The sequence below is a fragment of the Topomyia yanbarensis genome, chromosome 3 (assembly GCF_030247195.1).
Source record: "Topomyia yanbarensis strain Yona2022 chromosome 3, ASM3024719v1, whole genome shotgun sequence".
Classification (NCBI taxonomy): Eukaryota; Metazoa; Arthropoda; class Insecta; order Diptera; family Culicidae; genus Topomyia; species Topomyia yanbarensis.
This window is the reverse complement of record NC_080672.1, coordinates 419,471,368-419,497,618: the sequence shown is the minus strand read 5'-3', so window position 1 is coordinate 419,497,618 and position 26,251 is coordinate 419,471,368. Positions and strand designations below refer to the sequence as shown.

Sequence of the window (26,251 nt, the reverse complement as noted above, 5' to 3'; positions counted from 1 at the left end):
TCAAACCATAAATGTTACTAGGGAATTGATTCCGGAGGAAGAATACAAATAACTCACTGACTTGATCCTCGGTGCCGCGACTCAAGCGTAGACGAATCGACTACGCAATACGCAAACGGTCTTCAAACCATTTGTGGGATAAAAAGTGCACATTAGTGTACACGACAAAGTACTTCGCGTTAAAAGCATTTGAGAAAAATGAAACAGTCAACGAGAACGGAAAATATGAAAAACACTGTCGAACTAGTTCTAAGAAAATATCAAAATTCTTCAGTATAACATAAGCAAAACTGAAACCATCCAACCCTATCGGCCCAATCCGTATACAGTCGTGATTTGCTGGTTGGGTCACAACCTCTATCCAACTAACGAATTTGATTCGCCAGTTGGACCAACTGACAGATGTCAAAAACTCTCCAAAGGGGACGTTAGTAGTGTAATTGAATCTGTACACATCTCTAATTATTGTCAGAATGATTTTCAAAGTAAATTTGACATAAGATTTCATTCATTCATTCAGATGCTATACTACAACGCTCGCTTTCAACTGCGTGAACCATGCGAAACTTATGGCGTTTTCGTTTTTTCTTGGTGATACACCGGTGTAGTGCAAAGAAAGAGATAGACTGATTACACCCAAGTTTGAATGAGTGTAGCATCGACTACACCGGTGTAGTGCACTGTCAAAAACGAATATGCCATTAAAGACAAACTACTTGATGAGTTTCTATCCGCAACAGAAGCATGTGAGCTAAGGTGGACCACACTTTTTTAACAATAAACGGCAAGTAGCCTAGAACAAAGTTCCAATAGCCTACATCGCCAGCATCTAGTTTAACGCGCCTAGCCGCCTTTTCGTTTTCTGGAGGTGGTCAGCTATTTTCGTCCGCGTTTCTTTTGAAAGGAGATTCATCAGCAGTGCTATCTTTGAAAATGATGTAACAGAATTGGTCTAGGTCACCCAAATCGCAAGAAAGAAATGTCACAAATCAAGCTTATATTTAATGCATGGGAGAAGAAAAGCAAAGTGCACTCAACTACATCCCTGCTGGATCAGACGGTCATCGTCCGACCGGTGCCTCATGAGTCTGATATTGCCAATTGAATTACACAACCTTTTTCCGATTTTACTCTTCACACGGTTCCGTCTCTCTTCCAATCAGTTTTACAAAGCCTTTTCTTCCAGCCCGGTGGACAGTGGGTCTTCTTCTAAAAAACGAGTAGCAGGCGTGGAGTCATCGGGATTTATTCCATTTAAGGTTGGACAGAGAATGCGCGAGGTTTGCAAGCGAGGGAGGCGGTTTTTTCCCGCACCGTGTGTCGGATCTTCATGAAAATCAATCAGCGTATGTAGAATGTTGTTACAGTACTGCTGATTGATTTTTGTGAAGATCTGACATACGGTGTGGGAAGGGGCTGCTTTTTTCGTTTGCGGATTTTTCCCTTTCTCTGTACAACCTTAAAACTTCACTGAGCTTCGATCTAGGGGCAGATCACTTGTGATGCATTTTTAAAAATCAGCGAAATTAAATGCATTTATTTCCATCAAAATAGAAATTCATAATGTATTTTGCGTTGCGTGCAATGATTTTGCGTTGCGTGCAATGTTGTTTGCGTTGCGTGTAAGACGTCAAAACCCTACAGAAAAACTTAGCCCTACATTTAACAAAACGTCGAACAAAGTGGATCAGCGTAGGACGTTTGTTAAACAAACTTTTCTGCGAGGGAGTGCAAAGCTGATGCAAAAATGGAAATTAAATGCATTTTTTCTAATTTGATGCAAATTTGTTATACATTCTTAGAGTGATCTGCCCCTAGGCTTCGATGCAGTTGTCGAATCAGTGGGCCTAGGGGAACTGGGGGGAAGCCCGACACCCTGGGTAAGCCCGACACCCCACGACTTTTCCCAGATATCAAATTTTAAATCATACAATAATGACAAGCTATTATTAGTACGACTTTTTGAGGCATTTCGATATATATCGTTGCCATATGGGTTCATTAAACGTCAACAAAATAAACAAAACAAGCGAAAGCAAAGTTGATGCGCTTTTGGATGTTATTTTTAGTTGATACATTTTAAGGTTTTAATAACATAAAAGCTTTGAAAATGACCAGTTTTTTTGTCACACATTCAATTCTACTCTCCATATCGTTATTTGTGTGTATTGAAGATAAGTTGGAGTATTTCAATATTGTTAATTGAGCATTTAACAAAAATGTGCGCTGTTGGGGTAAGACCGACAGTTTTTGGGTGGGGTAAGGCCGACACGGTGTTTGGATGATTGGGTTCGTTTTTTATTCGATACAAACGACTCAGTATATTTGTTGTGTTCGATTATACTATAATTACGTCATGTTAACAATTGAAATACACGGAAACTATGTTTTTTGCATTTATTTATAAGTATTGTCTCAAGCCGACCAAAAAAAATTAAAAATTAAATTGAACGTGATTCATAACAATATTACAAAAAGAAACGAAAAGTATTAACTAATATGAGATTTTGAAATGATATTGTTTAAAATTTTTTATTGACCGTCGGATTGTTGATCAACAGTGTTCCGAACCGGATAGCTTACTACGAAGCGTGCGTCACTTTTAAGTGAATGAGTCCTAGTAACAGCGTATATAATCTGCTTGCAGAACAGCTCTTCCTCGTTAGAATGGCTATACAAGTGGCAATAAAGCTCGAAATAATTACTTGAGAAAACCTGTACCATAATATAAACCACGCGTTAAACATTATTTATTCATAACACCACGCATTAGAATGCTCTTTCTCTTGCTACGCGATGAAACTACAGAAAGCATGCGTTTGCATCACACATACTCATATACACATAATTTCACTTTATCACACATACACAATACATTTTCAATGGAAAATATTGGACAAAAAGAAAGTTAAAAAGGGGGTCGGTCTTGCCCCTTTGGGGTGTCGGTCTTACCCGCAGCGTTTTTAAAATGTAATTTTTTTCCATTTTTTGGCAACCAATAATTTTTAATGAATTCAATTTTTTGAAACGCTGAAAAAATTATATTTTGTTAAGAACCACCTAAGCAAGGATTATGCACAGAATATTCAATTTTAGAAGCTGTGTGGAATTTTAGAAAAATTATTGCGCTTAAGGTGTCGGACTTGCCCCGCGGCCCCCTACTGGTACAGTTTCATTAAATATTTTCTTACCACGGATGGTGGCTTTTGGAATGGTCTGGAATTTTCGTTGATCTGAAAGTCGTCGAAGGTTAGACACGACGTTGTCTCGTGTCTTGAAGAAATAGAACTGGATGGATTTCAAATCATAATTGTTCAAGCCGCACCGTTTGATAACCTCGGTTGGATGAAACGAAAAATGGAAAATAATGCTAGATGCATTCAATTGGGGTCCTCCTTCAACTCGAGTATATGTATGTAATTGTGTATATGTGTGTAGGGATGTATACATGTATTACAATGCGTATATGTATGTATTTGTATATGTATGTGTGTATGAATGTATGTGTATATTTTTTATGTATACATGTGTGTATCTATGTATGTATATATGCACAGAAATTTTTTTTTTTAAATTTTAAATTTATTTTCGTGCACATATTTGGTCGATGTTGGGTCAGACCGGACTGAGTGACAATGCATTGATTTCGAGAAAAACGCGTTTAAATTTTGAATCGCAGCATCCTTTACATTACAGTTGGAAAATAATTTTTGTCATAATTCTTGTTTATTGTTTCTTATTTCAAATCTGGTAAAAGTGGAATGTAGCTGAAGAAATTCTTTATCCACTGCTATCATTAACTCATTTTTTGATGTTTTGCGACTTAGTCCGGTCTGACTTAACACCGACCAATACACTTTAATGTATTTTTAATCCAATATTGCTGTAAAATAAATGACATGTAATATTACACGAACGAAAGTGTAAAATCATATGTTTTTTGATGCTCCCATTGAGTGCATCGAGTTCAACTTAATTGTCAATCAGATTTTTGTTTCAAGCTTTGTATGTTTACATTCGTATTGATTTACATGTCGTTTAAATTTCATTTTTTGTGTGTGTGTGTGTGTGTGTGTGTGTGTGTGTGTGTGTGTGTGTGTGTGTGTGTGTGTGTGTGTGTGTGTGTGTATGTGGGTATATGTACATATAAATGTTCAAAAATTGGTTGCATTATACACGTTTGTGTATAATGTTTGTGTTGGTTTGTGTGTGCACTACATAATAAATTAATGTGAAAAACTGATACTTCTGGATAGAAGTCAGTTCTTTCTCCAATTACAGCCCCTTGGAGATCTCCAATGGAACAACTTACACAAGTCCAACAGGCAGTGACACCAGACTAAGAGAAACGAAAGCGTTGAGGAAAACACGGAGTCTATCGTTTTTTTTTTATTGTTTCCCCTTTTCTTTCTTAAATAAGCAGGAATTCAAGAAATGTGGATGAGAGTCAAAGGAGACATAAATGGGAGATAGAAATGAAGGTAGAAAACTGCAAAAATGGTAAGTTTTCTAGTACACATGTGTTATGTTATATATATATATATATATATATATATATATATATATATATATATATATATATATATATATATATATATATATATATATATATATATATATATATATATATATATATATATATATATATATATATATATATATATATATATATATATATATATATATATATATATATATATATATATATATATATATATATATATATATATATATATATATATATATATATGTTGGAAAATCAATTTTCGGTATGTAATATCAATTCATCATTACTATGTTTATTCTGTACACCTGTACACTCGGGATACCACAAGAGAGCAATATTGCGAGAGAGAAAGCTTTAGCCATTAGTTCGGACGATGCCGACGCTCTGAGTAGGGAAGGTAGTAAAGTGATGAGTATCCATCGCTGTCGAACTAGGGAGTAGAATAAAGACATAGGCGACTCATACAATGTAATGTAACTCTAAACTCGAAGGTACTTTGAGTCGATCATACCGATACTAAAGAATGGTCAAATAAAGAATGCGAAAGGCATATTATTTGAACTGTTTCTGGGTTGCGGTATTATTTATGATTTATGAAAGAAAACCCTTTTACAGGTTCGTTGAAGTGTGGTGAAGACCCTACCCGGTTTTCTCACACAACTACACTCTGCTAACAGGTTATGGGCCCAGAGTAAATTGTCCTAACAGATAATTGCTTTGGAAGAATTGAGAATTGTTCAGGCGGAGACCACCCTTTCTGCGGAACAATTATTCTCGATTATTTTTGTTGGGTTCAGAGGCTTTTTGTGGAGTGACTTTTCGTTGCATTTGCTCAGACAGAGATCTGTTTTGTCTGTGGGGCAAAGCTCCGAATATTGTCTACACAGCTAGTGCTCTATGTTGAAAGAAGGGGAAATTATTTAATTTCTAACATTTGTAAGGTTTCCAGGTATTGACATATCTTCAATTATGGACAACCGATTGAAAAGAGTAATCGTTCCGGTATTCAAAGGAGACGAAAAATCTTTCCCTCTTTGGCGAAAGAGGATGGAGCAACACTTCAAGCATGAAGGTTTGTTGCATGCCCTCGAGAAAACTCCCGAGGAAGAAGAATATTTTGAAGCGGCAGTAGGGGCTTCAGCCGAACAGGAAGCTGAAAGGAAAGAGAAACTGGCAAAACGTCTGAAAGATGACGACGCTGCTGTTAATGAGCTTTGGCTGGCACTAGATGATGAACCGATGGGGCATGTGCTGCATTGTAAATATGCAAGAGAAATCATGACTCGGTTGGATCAAGTTTACCAGAAGCAAGGTGCGGTAGCCATGCTTGGGCTGCGAACAAGATTGTACACGCTCAAGACGCAGAGATTTAAATCTCTCAAAGAGCTTTTTGCTTCTCACGAAGAGATTGTTCGACAACTTGAGTGTATGGGAGAAACTGTTACCAGTATTGAGCAGTTAAATACACTACTGGTTGCCATACCGGAGAGATATCAACATATTCTCGGAGCGTTGTCGGTTGTGAGAAAGGACGACATAGAGAAGATGTCGCTTGATCAGATAAGACGCATTTTTCTGGACGCGGAGAATTCTGGTGCGAGCGGACAAAATTTCGATCGACAAGTGGCGATGGTTGGGAACGGCAAGCAGCCAACGCAAAAACCACAGAAGAAACAACTTGTTTGCTTCCATTGTGGTAAGCCAGGCCACAAACAACGTTTTTGTCGACAGTGGAGGAATAAAAAGCAGCAGGATAAGCCTCAGGTAGAGATGCACGCGGATGGAAAGCATCGGGATGTAGCGTTAGTCACACGTCAGAATGGTAGCTTCATGGTACGAGTGCCATTAAAAAGGCTGAACGACGATTTTGTGCAGGACTCTCGAGTTTTCTGTATGGACTCACGAAAATTTCCCGTTCAATCGACAACGTTTATTCCAGTGGTGATGGATTCCGGCGCTACTCAACATATGTTTAAAGACATAAGAGCGTTCAACGAGATGTGGGACTGCCAGGAACTAAAAATTGATACCGCTAAAACTGGTACCGGTATCATTGGTAAGAGACAGGGAAACTGTTGTTTGAGGACCAATAAAATGCGTAAGGTTGATATTTACGACGTGCTTTTCATTCCGGAATTAAGCTCAAATCTCCTATCAGTTTCTCGTATTGAATCTACTGGAAAATCAGTTGTTTTCAGGAATGATATGGTGGAAATACTTGATGAGACAGGTCATGTTATTATCACAGGTAAAAAGGTAAATGGTCTCTATATTTTGGAACTGTTTTTAGTTCAAAATATTGGTAAAGCATTAACAGGTAAAGGATTGAATGAAACTGAATTATGGCATGCTCGTTTTGGACACTTGGGAATGCAAAGTTTATCCAGACTGGTAAGAGACAATATGGTTGAGAGGTTGAATCTAGTACCATCTTCCATGATTGCGAGCCCGTTTGGATGCAATTCATGCATTTTTGGGAAACAAACGCGAGAAAAATTTAACATTGATCCAAGAATACGATCATCAAGGCCATTAGAACTAGTTCATTCCGATGTTTGTGGTAAATTGCCTGAAGTGACACATGATGGTTACAGGTATTTTGTTACTTTCACAGATGATTTCACACATTTTGTCATGGTCTACTTGTTGAGTCAAAAAAGTGAAGTTCTTGAAAAATTTAAAGAATTTGAGGCTATTGCTAATTCTCATTTCTCTCTTCGTATTTCTAAACTGAGGTCTGATAACGGAGGCGAGTATTATGGTAAAGAATTTTTGGCCTTCTGTCGAGGAAGAGGAATACAAATGATACCTACCGCTCCGTATACACCTCAACAAAATGGGGTAAGCGAGAGAATGAACCGAAGCCTAATGGAAAAAGTAAGAACCATTTTACATGAAAGTAATGCACCAATGAGTTTGTGGGGGGAAGCATTATATGCTTCATGCTATACACTAAATCGTAGTCCAACAAGTGCGTTGAAGGTGTTGAAAACACCGTATGAAATGTGGTTTGGAAGTAAGCCCGATGTAAGTAAGCTCAAAGTATTTGGTTGTTTAGCTTATGCACACGTTAATAAAGAACATCGGACGAAATTAGACAAACGAAGTAAAGTTCTTACTATGGTTGGGTACGCACCAAATGGATATAGACTATGGGACGAAGACGAAGGGAAAATAATAATTTCACGAGACGTAAAATTCGATGAAAATAATTTCTATTTCCGAAGTTTTATTGACGAGGAACGCAAGCAAGTTGAATTTCACGAGAAAGAAATTTTAACAGAATGCGAAATAGAAAATGAACAAGAATTAATAGACCCTCAGATTGAATCAGCTAATGCTTCTGATAGTGAAGATGAATTTGTGGACACCGAGAATGTTTCTAATGACCTCGAAGATATAGCTATTGATGAGAGACGCCGAAGTCAAAGAAACACGAGAACCCCAGCATGGCTGAATAATTTTGAAACTAGTTTTGTTATGTCTCATAATTCTGAAGAGGTACCACAACGAATTGATGAATTAATGCAACGCGACGATTGGCACAAGTGGGAACAAGCAATGAATGAAGAGCTTATGGCTTTGGATGATAACAACACGTGGACATTGGTTAGTGGGCTTCCTAAGGGAAGAAAAACTATCAATTCCATGTGGGTGTTCGGCATCAAAAATGAAGGTGGTTTACCACGGTACAAAGCTCGACTTGTTGCCAAAGGTTGCTCACAGAGGCCAGGGTTAGATTATTCGGAAACCTTTGCGCCAGTTGCGAAAATGACCACGGTTAGGACTATGCTGGCAATTGCTGTGAAGAAAAAGTGGTTAATTCATCAAATGGACGTAAAAACTGCCTTCCTATATGGGAATTTGGAAGAAGAAATATTTATGAATTTACCTCGAACCAAGAATGAAAATACAAGAATTTGCAAACTAAACAAGAGTTTGTATGGTTTAAAACAAGCGGGTAGAAGTTGGAATCATCATTTCACTGAAACTATTTCTAAGTTGGGTTTCAAACAGCTGAACAGTGATACTTGCCTGTATGCTTGTTTTGAAAAAGGGTTATTCATTGTATTATACGTTGACGATATTCTTATTTTTGGATGTAATACCGAGAATGTCCATTGGATTAAAAACAATCTTTCTAAAATATTTAAAATGAAGGATTTGGGACAGTTGAAAACTTTCTTAGGGCTGGAATGTACACGAAATATTGAAAAGGGATCATTAGAATTATTTCAATCGACTTACATTGCCAAAATATTGAACAGATTTGGAATGACAGATTGTAAACCAGTTGCCACCCCTATGGATGCAAATTGTAAATGGGTGAAATCAGGAAACTTAACTAATGAACCGTATAAGGAACTTCTGGGTTGTTTGCAGTATTTATCCCTGATGTCTAGACCTGATATAACAATTGCTGTAAATATTTTGAGTCAATTTCAGAGCTGTCCAAGTGAGGAACACTGGATTGGGTTGAAGAGGATTCTTCGATACCTTAAAGGGACGATATCTTTTCGTTTGCTATATCATCAAGATAAAGACGACGTGCCACTTAAGGGTTATGCGGATGCTGACTTCGCGAATGACGTTGAGGAACGTCGGTCTAATTCGGGATATGCTTTTACGGTGTACGGAAACATCGTGTCCTGGAGCAGCAAGAGGCAACAGCTCGTGACACTTTCGTCTACAGAGGCTGAGTTGGTTTCGCTTTGCTATGCTTCTAAAGAAGGTGTATGGATGTCGGGTATATTGCGTGAAGTTGGGATACAATTTGTCCCGTTCACTATATACGAGGACAACATACCCTGTATTAGAATAGCAGGAGAGCCAAGAGAACATCAAAGAAGCAAACACATCGATATTAAATATATGTATATGAGAAATCTGATTAAAGAGAAGAAAATGATACTGGAATACATTAAAAGTGAAGATCAGATTGCAGATTTGTTTACTAAACCATTATATAAAACTCGATTTTGCAAATTAGTTAGCAGTTTAGGAATGATAAATTGAGAGGAAGTGTTGGAAAATCAATTTTCGGTATGTAATATCAATTCATCATTACTATGTTTATTCTGTACACCTGTACACTCGGGATACCACAAGAGAGCAATATTGCGAGAGAGAAAGCTTTAGCCATTAGTTCGGACGATGCCGACGCTCTGAGTAGGGAAGGTAGTAAAGTGATGAGTATCCATCGCTGTCGAACTAGGGAGTAGAATAAAGACATAGGCGACTCATACAATGTAATGTAACTCTAAACTCGAAGGTACTTTGAGTCGATCATACCGATACTAAAGAATGGTCAAATAAAGAATGCGAAAGGCATATTATTTGAACTGTTTCTGGGTTGCGGTATTATTTATGATTTATGAAAGAAAACCCTTTTACAGGTTCGTTGAAGTGTGGTGAAGACCCTACCCGGTTTTCTCACACAACTACACTCTGCTAACAATATATATATATATATATATATATATATATATATATATATATATATATATATATATATATATATATATATATATATATATATATATATATATATATATATATATATATATATATATATATATATATATATATATATATATATATATATATATATATATATATATATATATATATATATATATATATATAAATTGAACCAATATACTAAATACGCGTCGATTGTAGAATGTAGAATGTTGTGGGGCGTCAAATGCGCATCTCTTGCAGTGTACGCTAATCTCTTATTACTCGCATTGAACATTTAAATTACAAATCTTACTGTAACTAATTTTTTTCCGATCTTTTTTATTGCAAATAAATGGTAGTCTTCATGCTTGTTGATTTAATGGCATTGGACGGGAATACGCATTCGTCGGATGATACCAATCGCGCCTAGAATCGCGCTGATATTTCGTTGGATTGAGTAAATTAATTTCTTCGCAGGGCATAGAATATGCGTGAGAAATACGCATGATTCAGTCTAAGCGGAATGATGACTGTTGAATCATGTATGAGGGTTAAAAACTGACGATTCGCGAGAAGGATAAAAAACAGTTACCAATTTACGGCGACATGTAAAATCATGTTTCGCGAGGGACTTGAATAAATTGAAGAAATGACAACAACGTTCCTAAAGAAATATTGCTATTCAAATTAAACCGATTTAGGTTTATGAACATTCGCCGTTTTTTTTATTGAATGTCATAGTTCAGTATGTAGCCGTTTTTCGCAAGAAATTCCAAATATCGGTGTGCTGTATTTCCGCTGTAATCGACTTGGTTCTCAGCACTTCCAAGCAAACTGCTAAAGGATTATGAAAATCTAGTTTTATCAAAACATACAAATTTGTCAAACTTTCTTGGGATTCCCACTTATCTTCTTCTATTATTGTTTCTGCCAGGTACAATTTTGTTCGTTATCAGGAGAGAACCAAACAATACCATACATTATTGCGCACTTCCCACTAATCACTTTCAAAACAAATATATTTCAAGTGATAGAGATGCTACTCTCATAGACAGGCCAGTCGAACTAACCAGTCTATGAGAAGAATTTATAAGAAGAATGTTAAGTGCGCAAGTTATAAGAAGAATGATAAGTGTCGCCTTCTAATGCGCCCAGAAGGCGACACTTACGAAAGACCAATTTGCTTCAATGAATTTTTCAGTATCTCTCGTCAGAGTACGCTCGATAGCTGGCAAATTTCGTGGAGAAATGGGCATCTGGGACGGTGGTTACTTTCCATTATCCCAAAGGTATCAACGAATGCTTGGTTTAAGGGCTTGTATGTGAACCGGGACTTTATTCGATGTCAAGGCTCATGTCCAACCATTACACGTTTGATGTGCATCTCGGTCGTATAGGGCTTGCTGACAGTAATCATTGTGTTTGTGAGAACGGCTATCACGACATCGAGCTGTTTGTTTGGCTGTGCGCAGAGTACCGTGTTGCCAGGTCCCAACTAATAGATTCCCTTCGGGCCCGAGGTAGATCATCCTATGTGCCAGTCCGAGACGTCGTGGCTAGCCGTGACCACCCCTACATTTTACTTATCTATATTTTTTGAAAATAATTGATGTCCAAGTTTAATACATTTTCCTCTGTCATTCACAGTAGAATCTCAACCTCTCCCTGTATCTGCAATATGGCATTCCTTCGTGAGTCTACGATGTATACCCTTCTTGATAAGCGTCCATCCAGAACATCATGACAGCATCGGAGTGCCAATAATTATCTGAAATATCCACCCTCCCCTCGCCCCTGCGATTACAGGCTGGAAACCACTACAACAAAGTGTGCATATCCGCCACAATGAGCAACCAACCAATGATAATGTCAATATACAATGTATCCTACTTCATACATTTTCCCTTACTAACATAAAGGGGAGCAAGCCGCCCCTAAATACGGCGTTTCCTTCCCCCACTAACACCTGAAATGTAAATAAAATGAATAATCGGCCTCGTTAAGCTACCGCATTTGGGCCTAAATAAACATAATTAAATAAAAAAAAAGTGCGCAGATGTGGTTCGAAATTTTGGTACCACAAGCAATAAGCCAAATCCACTGAAAGTGGGGACGAAAGAGTTAGGAGGGATTGAAAAGAGACACCCGTGAAGATCATCCTTCAGCGCAATCGAAAAGTGACATTTCTCCAACCTTGTTTGCACTCGATAAGTATTGAGACTCGAAGGCTCTATATAATGACCCGTCCCAGGTAACCAACAAGCATTAGTGTATGCAGTAAAGTAGCGTAAAATTTGCATTTCGGATGCTTCTTGCCGTATGCTAGCATTAGGGAGTAGAATAAAGACATAGGCGACTCATACAATGTAATGTAACTCTAAACTCGAAGGTACTTTGAGTCGATCATACCGATACTAAAGAATGGTCAAATAAAGAATGCGAAAGGCATATTATTTGAACTGTTTCTGGGTTGCGGTATTATTTATGATTTATGAAAGAAAACCCTTTTACAGGTTCGTTGAAGTGTGGTGAAGACCCTACCCGGTTTTCTCACACAACTACACTCTGCTAACAATATATATATATATATATATATATATATATATATATATATATATATATATATATATATATATATATATATATATATATATATATATATATATATATATATATATATATATATATATATATATATATATATATATATATATATATATATATATATATATATATATATATATATATATATATATATATATATATATATATATATATATATATATATATATAAATTGAACCAATATACTAAATACGCGTCGATTGTAGAATGTAGAATGTTGTGGGGCGTCAAATGCGCATCTCTTGCAGTGTACGCTAATCTCTTATTACTCGCATTGAACATTTAAATTACAAATCTTACTGTAACTAATTTTTTTCCGATCTTTTTTATTGCAAATAAATGGTAGTCTTCATGCTTGTTGATTTAATGGCATTGGACGGGAATACGCATTCGTCGGATGATACCAATCGCGCCTAGAATCGCGCTGATATTTCGTTGGATTGAGTAAATTAATTTCTTCGCAGGGCATAGAATATGCGTGAGAAATACGCATGATTCAGTCTAAGCGGAATGATGACTGTTGAATCATGTATGAGGGTTAAAAACTGACGATTCGCGAGAAGGATAAAAAACAGTTACCAATTTACGGCGACATGTAAAATCATGTTTCGCGAGGGACTTGAATAAATTGAAGAAATGACAACAACGTTCCTAAAGAAATATTGCTATTCAAATTAAACCGATTTAGGTTTATGAACATTCGCCGTTTTTTTTATTGAATGTCATAGTTCAGTATGTAGCCGTTTTTCGCAAGAAATTCCAAATATCGGTGTGCTGTATTTCCGCTGTAATCGACTTGGTTCTCAGCACTTCCAAGCAAACTGCTAAAGGATTATGAAAATCTAGTTTTATCAAAACATACAAATTTGTCAAACTTTCTTGGGATTCCCACTTATCTTCTTCTATTATTGTTTCTGCCAGGTACAATTTTGTTCGTTATCAGGAGAGAACCAAACAATACCATACATTATTGCGCACTTCCCACTAATCACTTTCAAAACAAATATATTTCAAGTGATAGAGATGCTACTCTCATAGACAGGCCAGTCGAACTAACCAGTCTATGAGAAGAATTTATAAGAAGAATGTTAAGTGCGCAAGTTATAAGAAGAATGATAAGTGTCGCCTTCTAATGCGCCCAGAAGGCGACACTTACGAAAGACCAATTTGCTTCAATGAATTTTTCAGTATCTCTCGTCAGAGTACGCTCGATAGCTGGCAAATTTCGTGGAGAAATGGGCATCTGGGACGGTGGTTACTTTCCATTATCCCAAAGGTATCAACGAATGCTTGGTTTAAGGGCTTGTATGTGAACCGGGACTTTATTCGATGTCAAGGCTCATGTCCAACCATTACACGTTTGATGTGCATCTCGGTCGTATAGGGCTTGCTGACAGTAATCATTGTGTTTGTGAGAACGGCTATCACGACATCGAGCTGTTTGTTTGGCTGTGCGCAGAGTACCGTGTTGCCAGGTCCCAACTAATAGATTCCCTTCGGGCCCGAGGTAGATCATCCTATGTGCCAGTCCGAGACGTCGTGGCTAGCCGTGACCACCCCTACATTTTACTTATCTATATTTTTTGAAAATAATTGATGTCCAAGTTTAATACATTTTCCTCTGTCATTCACAGTAGAATCTCAACCTCTCCCTGTATCTGCAATATGGCATTCCTTCGTGAGTCTACGATGTATACCCTTCTTGATAAGCGTCCATCCAGAACATCATGACAGCATCGGAGTGCCAATAATTATCTGAAATATCCACCCTCCCCTCGCCCCTGCGATTACAGGCTGGAAACCACTACAACAAAGTGTGCATATCCGCCACAATGAGCAACCAACCAATGATAATGTCAATATACAATGTATCCTACTTCATACATTTTCCCTTACTAACATAAAGGGGAGCAAGCCGCCCCTAAATACGGCGTTTCCTTCCCCCACTAACACCTGAAATGTAAATAAAATGAATAATCGGCCTCGTTAAGCTACCGCATTTGGGCCTAAATAAACATAATTAAATAAAAAAAAAGTGCGCAGATGTGGTTCGAAATTTTGGTACCACAAGCAATAAGCCAAATCCACTGAAAGTGGGGACGAAAGAGTTAGGAGGGATTGAAAAGAGACACCCGTGAAGATCATCCTTCAGCGCAATCGAAAAGTGACATTTCTCCAACCTTGTTTGCACTCGATAAGTATTGAGACTCGAAGGCTCTATATAATGACCCGTCCCAGGTAACCAACAAGCATTAGTGTATGCAGTAAAGTAGCGTAAAATTTGCATTTCGGATGCTTCTTGCCGTATGCTAGCATTAGGGAGTAGAATAAAGACATAGGCGACTCATACAATGTAATGTAACTCTAAACTCGAAGGTACTTTGAGTCGATCATACCGATACTAAAGAATGGTCAAATAAAGAATGCGAAAGGCATATTATTTGAACTGTTTCTGGGTTGCGGTATTATTTATGATTTATGAAAGAAAACCCTTTTACAGGTTCGTTGAAGTGTGGTGAAGACCCTACCCGGTTTTCTCACACAACTACACTCTGCTAACAATATATATATATATATATATATATATATATATATATATATATATATATATATATATATATATATATATATATATATATATATATATATATATATATATATATATATATATATATATATATATATATATATATATATATATATATATATATATATATATATATATATATATATATATATATATATATATATATATATATATATATATATATATATATATATAAATTGAACCAATATACTAAATACGCGTCGATTGTAGAATGTAGAATGTTGTGGGGCGTCAAATGCGCATCTCTTGCAGTGTACGCTAATCTCTTATTACTCGCATTGAACATTTAAATTACAAATCTTACTGTAACTAATTTTTTTCCGATCTTTTTTATTGCAAATAAATGGTAGTCTTCATGCTTGTTGATTTAATGGCATTGGACGGGAATACGCATTCGTCGGATGATACCAATCGCGCCTAGAATCGCGCTGATATTTCGTTGGATTGAGTAAATTAATTTCTTCGCAGGGCATAGAATATGCGTGAGAAATACGCATGATTCAGTCTAAGCGGAATGATGACTGTTGAATCATGTATGAGGGTTAAAAACTGACGATTCGCGAGAAGGATAAAAAACAGTTACCAATTTACGGCGACATGTAAAATCATGTTTCGCGAGGGACTTGAATAAATTGAAGAAATGACAACAACGTTCCTAAAGAAATATTGCTATTCAAATTAAACCGATTTAGGTTTATGAACATTCGCCGTTTTTTTTATTGAATGTCATAGTTCAGTATGTAGCCGTTTTTCGCAAGAAATTCCAAATATCGGTGTGCTGTATTTCCGCTGTAATCGACTTGGTTCTCAGCACTTCCAAGCAAACTGCTAAAGGATTATGAAAATCTAGTTTTATCAAAACATACAAATTTGTCAAACTTTCTTGGGATTCCCACTTATCTTCTTCTATTATTGTTTCTGCCAGGTACAATTTTGTTCGTTATCAGGAGAGAACCAAACAATACCATACATTATTGCGCACTTCCCACTAATCACTTTCAAAACAAATATATTTCAAGTGATAGAGATGCTACTCTCATAGACAGGCCAGTCGAACTAACCAGTCTATGAGAAGAATTTATAAGAAGAATGTTAAGTGCGCAAGTTATAAGAAGAATGATAAGTGTCGCCTTCTAATGCGCCCAGAAGGCGACACTTACGAAAGACCAATTTGCTTCAATGAATTTTTCAGTATCTCTCGTCAGAGTACGCTCGATAGCTGGCAAATTTCGTGGAGAAATGGGCATCTGGGACGGTGGTTACTTTCCATTATCCCAAAGGTATCAACGAATGCTTGGTTTAAGGGCTTGTATGTGAACCGGGACTTTATTCGATGTCAAGGCTCATGTCCAACCATTACACGTTTGATGTGCATCTCGGTCGTATAGGGCTTGCTGACAGTAATCATTGTGTTTGTGAGAACGGCTATCACGACATCGAGCTGTTTGTTTGGCTGTGCGCAGAGTACCGTGTTGCCAGGTCCCAACTAATAGATTCCCTTCGGGCCCGAGGTAGATCATCCTATGTGCCAGTCCGAGACGTCGTGGCTAGCCGTGACCACCCCTACATTTTACTTATCTATATTTTTTGAAAATAATTGATGTCCAAGTTTAATACATTTTCCTCTGTCATTCACAGTAGAATCTCAACCTCTCCCTGTATCTGCAATATGGCATTCCTTCGTGAGTCTACGATGTATACCCTTCTTGATAAGCGTCCATCCAGAACATCATGACAGCATCGGAGTGCCAATAATTATCTGAAATATCCACCCTCCCCTCGCCCCTGCGATTACAGGCTGGAAACCACTACAACAAAGTGTGCATATCCGCCACAATGAGCAACCAACCAATGATAATGTCAATATACAATGTATCCTACTTCATACATTTTCCCTTACTAACATAAAGGGGAGCAAGCCGCCCCTAAATACGGCGTTTCCTTCCCCCACTAACACCTGAAATGTAAATAAAATGAATAATCGGCCTCGTTAAGCTACCGCATTTGGGCCTAAATAAACATAATTAAATAAAAAAAAAGTGCGCAGATGTGGTTCGAAATTTTGGTACCACAAGCAATAAGCCAAATCCACTGAAAGTGGGGACGAAAGAGTTAGGAGGGATTGAAAAGAGACACCCGTGAAGATCATCCTTCAGCGCAATCGAAAAGTGACATTTCTCCAACCTTGTTTGCACTCGATAAGTATTGAGACTCGAAGGCTCTATATAATGACCCGTCCCAGGTAACCAACAAGCATTAGTGTATGCAGTAAAGTAGCGTAAAATTTGCATTTCGGATGCTTCTTGCCGTATGCTAGCATTCGTTATGCATAACTGTTGTTAATCAACATTCGAAAAACTGTTTAAAAACTTCTTGCCACTAAGCAGCATTCTGAATGCACAACAGCAGTAAAAAAGCAGTTTCATGACACAGCAATAATTTAGCCGTATATTTTGCCAAAAGCGACTTTCAAATTGCATTTAATATGACTTGAGTGCTTATCAAGTAGCCGTTAAGATGCATTTACCATGCTTATTGGTTACCTGGGGTGTTTTAGAAATCATCTCTGCGATTGAGCTTTTTTCTTTGATTTTTATCAAAATCTTTACACATTTTTAAGGGATGAAAGGCGCGCTTCTCGTAACTATCATTATTCGCACTTGATATTGTGAGAAGTGAGTCAATTTTTGATTTACCGAAAATTCAAAATGATTTTCAACGGTTTGATCAAAAAGAATGGGGATTTACATGCTCTCTTCACAGTCTACGCCGTCAAATCCAATTTTATACTTCCACTTATTCAAATTTGAATTATTACACAGTAGAACCGAAAGAGGCTGCTACATTTAGTCGTTCAAATGGTCCATGACAATGTACTGATGATCAGATAGCGACTGTTCGAGCTCGTTGGGTGCAAGCCAGTTGGTCAACTCAGAGATCTAACACCTCTTCTCTTCTAGATCGTGCAAATGTTGGGCGATTTCCTACATTAAGAGGAAATGCAGATTTGTGCTACTTAAGTATTCCATCAAATCGGTGCCTCTCAAAATTGATATCTGAGCCACCCCAAATTATGCGATGCGCATTTGCATCACTACCGACTATGAGTGGAAACCTATTTCTACCACAGTATGATACTACCATTTTGAAATCATCAGAAGGTGATCATTATGCGGTAAATAAGCCGAAGAATATGATGTATTGTAATCATCTTTATATAACGCTTTTAAATATGCCGTCAAGTATAGCTCGTTAGATAGTATAGATGGAAGCGCTGCATACGTCTTGAGATAAAATGTTAAACATCACTATCGTAGAATGTCGTGAGACCCTAGCTGGCATATTCATTTTCTGTATCCTTATTTTTGTACACATATGAATGGTAAATATACAAGAGTAAACTAAAACTAGTGTCTACTCAATTTTTGAAGATCGAACACTAAAGGTAAAGCTCTGGTGATGGTCTCAAGTCAGTAGATAAACTGATTGAGCATATTCACTTGTCAAAAGGAAAACTTGCACAGGTTGGTTATAGTCTTGGCGGTCATTTTACTGCAAGACATTTTCACTCCACTTTCCGTTCAATACAGTAGACGTATTTTCTGTTTATGTATCAACAGTATATTGACTGAAAGATTTGAGCCCGCCGGAACATGGCTTCAAATCGTATTCACGTATCTGATATAGTGTGTATAAAACATTGTTCTAAGCAACTCACCCCTTGGTGAATATCGATGTTTTTCTCGTTAACCCGTGGACAGATTGGCACCAATGGACGCTTTCTTGGCTTTCACCAAGCGCCTGATTTTCGTTTCCAATGTCGCGTACTTCCTGAAATTATCCGGCGTTCTAACATTCTGGAAGTCTTTATATGTGAAAGATTCCTCCGTGTACAAATTTAGACCCTTCACGGGACGGGAGATTATCCGCGTCTGGTACGCGAATCGCGATGTCGAGAATTAACTTGAACGAAGAGGACATAATTTTGCAAAGCAAGCTTGGCGAATGTCACCCGATACAAGTCTGAATGTGTCTTTTGTGATTTATCCTGAGTGCAACCACTTGCCAACTAAAATTTTTACTGGCTAGAGTAGTGGGTTTTGGGAACAGCCATTATTTCTACTTTTTGGGCGGATACATAGACACCTAAGAATCTCCTTCGTAAGAATCTTGTTTCCAACAATGTCATTTGCTTGATTTACGGCGCAAATCACAACTATGAGCTTATCTGAGTCGATTTTTGAAATTTCGATCAAGGGCGAATATCGTTCTGTCAGCTTTCAAAATCTTAGGAAGTCTTAGAAATGATCTTCCACACACCAATGGTACACTTCAAGTGTAAATCTCAACTCTATGCAGACGACTTACAGATATATGTAACTGGATAGACGATGTAGACAGACTAATAGTATCTGTAAACAGAGATGGCATGGCACACATCATATATGCGCACTCTCACACATCTTCCATAAATTGTGCGCGCAGCTCTGTTTCTCACTTCTACCACTGCGAAGCCCACTCATTTACAAACCGGATAATACTGCGCGAGGGCAATATTGTGTGAGCGGTAGAAAATCTTCTATGAGTGCTGCTGTACTGTGAGATGTTCTCTATAGCTTATCTTTCGTAAATATGCGAAAGCACAGCAGCATGCTCTGCGTGCTCATGGAAACTTCTCTGTGCACAGTTTTCTGCGCACAGTCAGCTGAACTCTTCTGTTTTCAATGCAAACTGATCTCATCGAGTAAACAGCAGCAATCAGGTAAATGCGTGCGTTTTGTCTGATGTGAAAATGGCGAAGAGCATGTTAGCAGAAAGCAGTGGCGGATCCAGAGGGACCTAGGGTTCGTCGCGGTTGCGGTAATTACCGCAACCGCGCGGTATTTACCGCACCCGCACCGCGAAATCTGCGGTGCGGTGAGACACTTTTTACCGCAGATGCGGTGCGGGAAAGAGCTTTTACCGCGCGGTTTTACCGCAACCGCACCGCAAAAAAAATTGATAAAGTAATAATTTTGATTATTCTAAATTGATAAACAGACTGCTATAACGAAAGAAAATCTAGCTGTGTCCGAAATATTTGGCGCTATTATTTTTACGACATATTTTGGACTAGTTATTTTATACTTCTAAGTAAAACTTCACAAACTAACCATTTCAAATACATAAAATTCAAGAACCCAATAGGGACAAAATTATTAGATCATTTAAAATAATAAATTTGTACTCTTAAATCCTATTTAAAAGTGCATCACTTCTCCCGATTTCTGTTGGAAATCGTGAAATTATGAATCGTTTTCGATATCAATTTTTCAGCTGTGAATTTTGACTAATTTAATGGAATTAGAGATGAACTAATTATGCTAGGACTTAAACACAACCCTCTTCATCAAACCAAACGAATTTGGAGTAATTGGCAGTAAAGGATACAAATGTATGAAAGCGTCCAAAATAAGGAGGGATCCAAATTACGATGATTATTCTATCATTCGTTCATCAACATCGTATTTCTATCTTCTTTGATTGCTGTGTAAATTCAATGTGAATATTCTGCAGTCAATTTTATTGGACTCTTTCTCAAAAAGTATGCTACATAACTTTTTTTGCGTACTTTTATTCAAATTTACTATAATTTTCTATCAAATTAAGTCCTAATATTTTTCAGTTAAGACTATTTTGTAGCTTTTATGAAGCCACAAATACCACATAGTTTGACTCCGGTTCACTTCAATTGAAGTTTTTGCCATTGGCTCTTTGGGAAAAAATTATAGGAAAATACATTAAATGCTAGAACTTTCGAACTAGCCTTTAGAAAAGTACACTTCGTACATTTTTAAAGGGAGCAATCCTAGTTTTTGAATGATAATACATCTGTTTCTTGAAGAATGCGGAAGTTAGAGTTTTGGGATATTTTGTCCGTAAAACCCCCTATTTTTAAAAACCATACATTTTTTGCAGTTTTTCTAATGCTCAATAATTCTGTACCGGTTGAGACCGGACTCCTGCTTAGATGTAATGTATAGAGCATTTTTATTTCGTCAAATATGGCGTCGTTCTTATTGATGAAATACAATATGTTTTTATTTCACTGTATTGGAATATATGCGGTACTATATAGAAGTACTGGTATTTCGACTTTATTTTTTTGGTGAGATTCCTTTAAGAATGAAAGGTGGTTTTTACTACGTAAATGTGAAAATCATCCGTTTCATTTTCATATGTCAAAAACATTGAAAATATGAAAATTTAAAGAAAAAATATGCAACTTCATTTCTTATTACATTTTTATTCCACATTTTTCAATTAACTGAAGGGTTGCTAAAATAAAAGTTTTCCTATTACTGCAGTAGAACGTTTTTGAATGTATAATGTTTGCCTTAAAATGTACGGAATTTTATTAATAGAAAATACAAAAGTTGATTTTTTTCATAAACATTACATTCTGAGGAGTCTCTTAAAGTTAAATTTTCGTGTGAATAAGAATAACATTTTATTATATATGGTATGTACAATTTTTCAACACTATTTTTAAAAATATAAAAATTTTACCGCATTTACCGCATTACCGCGCGGTGCGGTGCGGTAAATAAATTGCGGTTGCGGTAAGCGGTGCGGTTTTATAATTTTTTTGCGGTTGCGGTGCGGACAATCCATTTACCGCCCACATCCGCACCGCGACGGAGAGGGACCCCCTCCGAAAATTTTCAACTTGGTGAGAAATTTTGAATATGAGTTTCGATTTTATATTAGTTTCAAACTTAAAATCATTGCAAACCAAATTTGACCACCAAAACTGGTTTTCATTAAATGAGGTTGTTACACATAACGTATTGTACAATGTTCATTCAAAAATCAAAATTTCGGACCCCCCCCTCGAAATTTTTTTCTGGATCCGCTCCTGCCAGAAAGTGTGGTCGAGAACTTCTTTTTCGAGAAAGCAGATTGATAACGGAAGTGGAAAACTTGTTAAAGTTGCATGTTGTAATTTGTGTGATGTAAACGCAAAGCAGTTATCATTGTTAGGGGAAAGTGCTGATTAATTTTTCATGAAGATTTAGCAAAATAACCGGATTGATCTAAACCGCATAACTAGCCTATACTCAAATGGTTCTTCTGACGCTGCAGACTCGCTACCTGCGAATATTTCTCCATCACTATCATTTTTGTTCTCAGAAGTTGAATTTCAAAAATATCAACATTGAACATGATAATCAAACAATGAATACGAAGTTGACTATTTTGTTAAAGAAGAAAATCTTTGATGTGGATGGCAATTACCAATATAGATCTCTACGTGTCATATAATATATCAAATAATGTAGCCTCTTTAAACGTGCTTTATTTCAATTCTGCTCACTCATAACACTGTGCATAGCTCTGTGCATACAACTGTAAACTACGCAGAGCTGTGCGAGCTGCGTACACATTTCTTCGTCTATTTCAGTTGTGTGAGAACTGATTTTATCATTTTATTTTGCCTGTGCACAGTTCTGAAGCGAGCTGTGTGAGATGCCCGAGATCGTGCGATGGCATTGTGTGTAAGAGACCTACCGGCGCGCACTCGCACTCTCAATGAAAATACGTGTGTAGCGTGTGATAGCTCTTTTCTCTCAACGAACACTGATGAGCAAACCATCTCTGTCTGTAAATCAATAATGGAAATGGATAATGCTCCGAATGCTAATCCCAAAAAATCACTGGCACGATCCAATCAAACGTTGGTATTATTTTCTGTTTCGAGAACATAAAAATAACCGAAAAAGTTGTCAATCTCAGCATACGGATGGATAAGAACCTTCGTTGATCAGTGCATGTTAACTGCGTCCCAATAAAGATCTTTGGAACACTACACACATTCTGGAAATTTACTACAATATTATCTTCTACCATGCGGATGAGACACATTTAAACAGTACTGATTCCGTTTTTCACATACTGTGATATCGTGTATCATTCTGGCATATCTGCTACGCACAAGGAACAACTAAATAGATCATTCGTAACCGAGCGCTCTTTCGTTACACACGCGAGTTGTTTGTTGGAACATTGCCTTGAGTTAGGCGATATCGGTGAAGGTGTTTATCGCAGCGAGGGCTGGAATATATCAAAGTTTACCAGGATGGATCCGCTGGTCCTTGGGTGACATACTTTCGGCCCAAAAATAAACCGTTAAACAGCCATAACTGCTGTGCGGGAGCTGACAAAACGTTACTCGGCTGTAACCGAGATTAAAAGGGTACAGTCAGATAAACAGCGCGTAGTCGTTACTGACTTGAACAGGCCAATGATATCGTTAGCAATAGCCTCTTTACGATGAAGTATCGCGTCTACATTCCTTCTCGTGATGTGGAGATTGACGGTGTGGTAAGTTATGCGGGTCTAACTGTCGATGATCTGATGAATGATGGGGTTGGCCGCTTTAAGGACTCTAAACTTCAATCAGTTAAGATGTTGGAGTGCAAGCAATTGCATTCAAAGTCCATCGAAGATGGGAATTACTATCTATCGGACTTGTTTCGTGTAACCTTCGCTGGATCTGCACTTCCGAGCTACGTTGAAGTGGTAGGAGATCGTCTACCTGTGCGTCTGCTTGTACCGCGGGTCATGAATTGTTCCAATTGCAAGCAGCTAGGTCATACGGCCACCTAGTGTAGCAACGGTGCGGTAAATGTGGGGATCGCCATGCGGATGATACTTGCAGTAGGCCCGCTGAGAAGTGTGTTTACTGTGGGGAGAATGCGCATGCACTTCTGAGATGCAACTGGAAGTGCTGCTACAAATCCGAAGATAATACCTCCTGGTTTTGGGAAATTGAGATACAACCAGGAGTTCCCAGCACTCCCCGGGGTACCAAAAATCCCAAGTGCTCCCATTTTACAGTCAGAAACTCAACTTAAAACAGGATTCCTTAAATTCTCTGACATTGTGGACTGGATATCCACAGCTTTCAACATTACCGATTACCATTGGTGATTGAAAATTGTGAACGGTTTGTCGGAGCTTAATTCTCAGACCCGATTCATGTCCTTGTACTTCGATTACATGGCACAGAACATCAATTCATCTTCGTGTAACGTTAACCGTGCTCATCTCTTAGATACTTCTGATCCAACTGTATTTTTCGACACATCCATGAAGGAAGAGATTCGTTGACTCCCGGATCACATCCGCCCACAGGTGGTCCCAAAAATATTTTCTTTAATAAATACCATCAAGTCGACTGCAGAAAAATGTTCTACACTAACGGATCAATTCTCGACGGGTCCACAGGCTATGGTATCTTCAACGAAAATCCTGCTTCAATTTACGTTGCAGAATTAGCTGCCATTCAGTATACTCTCGGGATCATTGACACCCTGCCCGCAGACCATTACTTCATCGTTTCGGACAGTCTCAGCTCCATTGAGGCCACCCATGCGGTGAAGCCTGGAGAGCACTCACCGTATTTCCTGGGGAAAACACGGGAATATCTGAGTGCTTTATCTGAAGAATCTTATCAGATTACCTTGGTTTGGTTCCCGTCACATTGTTCTATTGCGGGCAATGAGAAGGTGGACTCTTTAGCGAAGGTGGGCGCATTAGAAGGCGACACTTACGAAAGACCAATTTGCTTGAATGAATTTTTCAGTATCTCTCGTCAGCGGACGCGCGATAGTTGGCAAATTTCATGGAGCAATGGGTATCTGGGACGGTGGCTATATTCTATTATCCCGGAATAATCGACCTCGTTAAGCTACCGCATTTGGGCCTGAATAAACATAGTTAAATAGATGCTTCGTAACTGCAGTAAAGTTTGTCTTCAACCTGCAAGAGCAGTTGTATGAAACAGGATCCTCGGTCACGAACTCGAAACAAATTACCAGAACCGTTTCTTCAGCTTCATTCGGTTAGGGTACACAAGAACTCTACCTGTGTATCTGCAACAACACCTGCAACTGGAACTGGTTCGAAATTTTACCATTCTTCGTCACATCACATCCGAAAAGAGAAGTGTGCTTATTGCTAGCCTTCTTACATGGAATAGACTGCTCTTAAACGTGAAACAACAACCTACAATGTCAACCTTTAAACCTGCTCTTCGGAGGCGATAACTTTCATTTTATAAGTACGTCTGTAATCACTAATAGAAATAAGCAGCAGTTACTGTGTAGTATCTTAATGTAACAATATATAACTGTTTTTTCCTTAAGCCTGGCCTAAGGTATACAAATGTAACCAACAGAATATCGTGAATTACAATTACAACTAAAAATAGGCGGCGTTTGAAAAGATATCGGAAAACCTAATCAAAGCAAAAAATTGGGGTTACTGGCGCAGGTTTGTCGGTGGGCTTACAAGAGAAACATCGATGAGCACTTTCTGATACACAGCTTATTTCGTATCTCCAAAGTCTACAATTTTTAAACTGTTCTTCCCTTAAAAGTTTATAACTTGAGAACGCAAAATATAAATATAGGTACGCTATTCGCCTTAGAGCACAAATGTATACTATGCATAATGTAAACAGCCACTTAGGTATGTGTTTTAACTTTCATTTTTTCTTTATTTTCAATCTCACTTTCATAATTGGTGAAATAAAATATGGGATTTTTTTGAGTAAGATTTGTACACTTCACCAAGATCCGAAAACAAAAAAAACGCGCTTAAGGAATTAGACGGCCACTTCATTAACCACACTCCACACCCAAATTAATTATTTCACACTACAATTAGAGGTACTCACCTGTTCAATCGCGGATCCAACGACTTCGATTCGCGATGTATCCCGAAACAGTGCGTAGATGAAGCATTTCACCAGCCTCTGATCCACGTTTAGGGCGGCAACGTATTTAATCGCCGTTTCCATCTTGCTCACGCTCAAAATTCAAACAAATCTGACCACCTGCGGCACGCTCAAACAGATGACTGACAATCAAAATCATCCATTTGTTCACCGAACCAATAGCAAAACAAACGCAGCGTAAATTGATAAATAATTTATGAGGAAATTGGCACATATAATGGCGTTAAACTTCGTTCATAAAAAGTTTAGTTTCAGGAAAAAGCTTCT

General features: G+C 37.7%; 1 protein-coding gene across 1 annotated transcript in view; it reads right to left on the bottom strand.

Annotated features, from left to right (window-relative positions):
• Positions 1–26,106, bottom strand: part of LOC131689486 (putative glycerol kinase 5) — a 28,113-nt gene extending 2,007 nt beyond the window's left edge. The window contains exon 1 of the mRNA XM_058974595.1: positions 25,925–26,106. Coding sequence (XP_058830578.1) covers positions 25,925–26,047 — 123 coding nt within the window. The 5' untranslated portion in view covers positions 26,048–26,106. The remainder of the gene's footprint in view (positions 1–25,924) is intronic.
• Positions 26,107–26,251: the final 145 nt, after the last annotated feature.